At 36.7% G+C, this 2,611-nt stretch overlaps 1 protein-coding gene across 1 annotated transcript; it reads right to left on the bottom strand.

Annotated features, from left to right (window-relative positions):
• Positions 1-278: 278 nt before the first annotated feature.
• Positions 279-1,745, bottom strand: LOC102590344 (amino acid permease 3-like). The gene has a single exon (XM_006356863.2). The coding sequence runs from the start codon at positions 1,743-1,745 to the stop codon at positions 351-353; it is 1,395 nt and encodes a 464-aa protein (XP_006356925.1). The 3' UTR covers positions 279-350.
• Positions 1,746-2,611: the final 866 nt, after the last annotated feature.

Genomic DNA, 2,611 nt, shown 5'->3' with positions numbered 1-2,611 from the left:
CAAAATTCCATACCTAAACTATTGGGTGCTCACAAAACCCCTCAGGCCTCGACTCATATTAGAGCACCCCTATTTTACTTTACCTGATTAAAAGAATATTAAAAAGAGAGCGCTATAACATTACACTTGAAGATCTAGGATCCAATAACACCCAATTTCATTATCTTTACCTTAGCTTTTGCATTACACCAAACAAAGAAAAAATACAACAACAATATAGATATGAAGACTGATTTTTCCCCCCACCCCACCCTCCCCAAACATAAATACATACGAGGACCTGCTCTTGTTATGGAAATAAAAAAAACAAATTAAAACGTACAGAGTAACAGCAACTGGCTGGCCAGCACCTACTTGAAAGGCTTGAAAGCTTTTAAATCAGAAACAAGTCCAGCAAAAGAACCAACAGCTACAGCAATTGAGATAACAAGGCAAGCTCCACTAAGCAACTGAAGGCAAATCCACCTACCACTCCATTTGGGAATATTTTTTTTGACAATGTACATTTTTATTGGGAAGTATACTGTAAGTGGCCAAAATGCAAACGCTCCAAGAATGTCAACGATGTTGTTAAAGGATGGCATCAGCACAGAAATGAAAGTGGTGGCGATCACAAAAATAGTCCTCCAAATTAGATGGAAAAAGTTGAGTTTGAAGGGCTTACAGCGATGGATTGGGATATCGATCTCTGTCGTGATGATGTTGCTGTCTGGGTACCATTCACCTGCTTTTTTTTCAACAAAAGCAAAAAGGGTTTGGCAGGAAACTTGATATGCACCTACTAGGTGGATAACGACGGCAACGTTTGCGATGTCCAGTAGCCAATATGGATCGTCAAATCCAAATCCAGTCAGTAGGTTTTCTGGGGATTGGTCTCCAAATGCTGCATAGCCAAAGCAGCCACAGAGCATGTAGAGAACAGTTGTTACTACCAGACTTATTTGTGTTGCCTTCTTCATCGTCTTTGCTTCTGCTGATGGTGATTTGATCAGTGTATCCTGAATCTCAATAAGGATGAGGGAGTAAGAATAAGCAGAAGCTATAGCTCCAAGAGCTTGAAAGCTTTTCCATACCTTGTCGATTTCAGTTCCAGTACTTATACTCCCTTGTATTTTTCCTGTTTGTACAACTTTGGCAACTCCTAAGCCAAGCCCAATGGTCTTGTAAGTGAAGGACATAAGAGCTGCGGCAATAGAAAGCCACGAAATCTGATCAAAATTTAGGATTTGTGACAAGACAATTTCCAAGACTCCAAACATGATCTTGTAGGGTGTGCTTGAAATATTGCAAGAAGCGTGATCATGACCATTGTTGTGGAAACAGTTAGATCTTTTTACTGCAACCATGCTAATAGAAGATGCAATTGTGTAACCAATTGCAACTCCAACAAGATTTACGTATTGAATAACCCCACAAATCTTAACGTGAACATCACCAAGATTGCTTCGAACAACATCCATATAAGTATAGTTTCTTCTTCCAGTAAGTTGATCTCCTGTACGATAACAATCAGACAGAAAACTACAAGTGTAGTAAGTAACAGCAGAGAAGAGTAGCAAAACAGAAGGTCCAGCAATCCATCCAAGCTGAGCAGTAGCCCAAGCTAATGAAAGAACTCCAGAACCAATCACAGCTGTTATTATGTGTGCACTTGCAGTCCAAACTGTACCACTTCTTTTGGGACGGCCATCATCATCAAAACATGTGGATTCATCAGGCACACTCAACGAAACATGGTCTGCCATATTTTTCAACAAAAACTTAGAATTTTAGTAGAATGCAAATGCAAAGGTTGAATCTGGTTGCTCCAAATAAAATCACCAAACTTGATAACACTACATGGAGTGAAAATTATCATAATAGTCCTTAATGTATGGCTTTGATTCCATTTGGTCCTTAATGTATGGACTTGATGGAAATGGTCTTTTATGTATCATAAACTTTGATCAATTTGGTCTTTAACCCTAAAATTAATATATTTTATTTTTTTTTCCGTTAAAATATATAGAATATGTAAAAGATGCACTCGTTCAAGACTTTCCTTCCCCTGTTTCCAAAAATTCCAAAAGGGCACATCAATTTTTTTTATTAAAAATTCCCGAGGAGATGTATGGGCTTTGATTCCATTTGGTCCTTAATGTATGGACTTGATGGAAATGGTCTTTTATGTATCATAAACTTTGATCAATTTGGTCTTTAACCCTAAAATTAATATATTTTATTTTTTTTTCCGTTAAAATATATAGAATATGTAAAAGATGCACTCGTTCAAGACTTTCCTTCCCCTGTTTCCAAAAATTCCAAAAGGGCACATCAATTTTTTTTATTAAAAATTCCCGAGGAGAGGATTGCTTAAAAAAATAATGGGAAATCGCTCCACTTGTAGCGATTTTAGTTAAAAAAAAAATTAAAATAATCGCTGCCATTAAAAAAAATTTAACTAAAATCGCTACACATGGAGCGATTTCCCATTATTTTTTTAAGCAATCCTCTCCTCGGGAATTTTTAATAAAAAAAATTAAAACTTTTTAAAGAAAATGGCTGCTATAGCAGCTATTTCTATTTTTTAAAGCTGCTGGGGCAGCGTTGTTAAAAAAAAATGGACCGGCAG

The sequence above is a fragment of the Solanum tuberosum genome, unplaced genomic scaffold, assembly GCF_000226075.1.
Source record: "Solanum tuberosum cultivar DM 1-3 516 R44 unplaced genomic scaffold, SolTub_3.0 scf00236, whole genome shotgun sequence".
Classification (NCBI taxonomy): Eukaryota; Viridiplantae; Streptophyta; class Magnoliopsida; order Solanales; family Solanaceae; genus Solanum; species Solanum tuberosum.
This window is presented reverse-complemented; position numbering and strand designations above follow the sequence as displayed.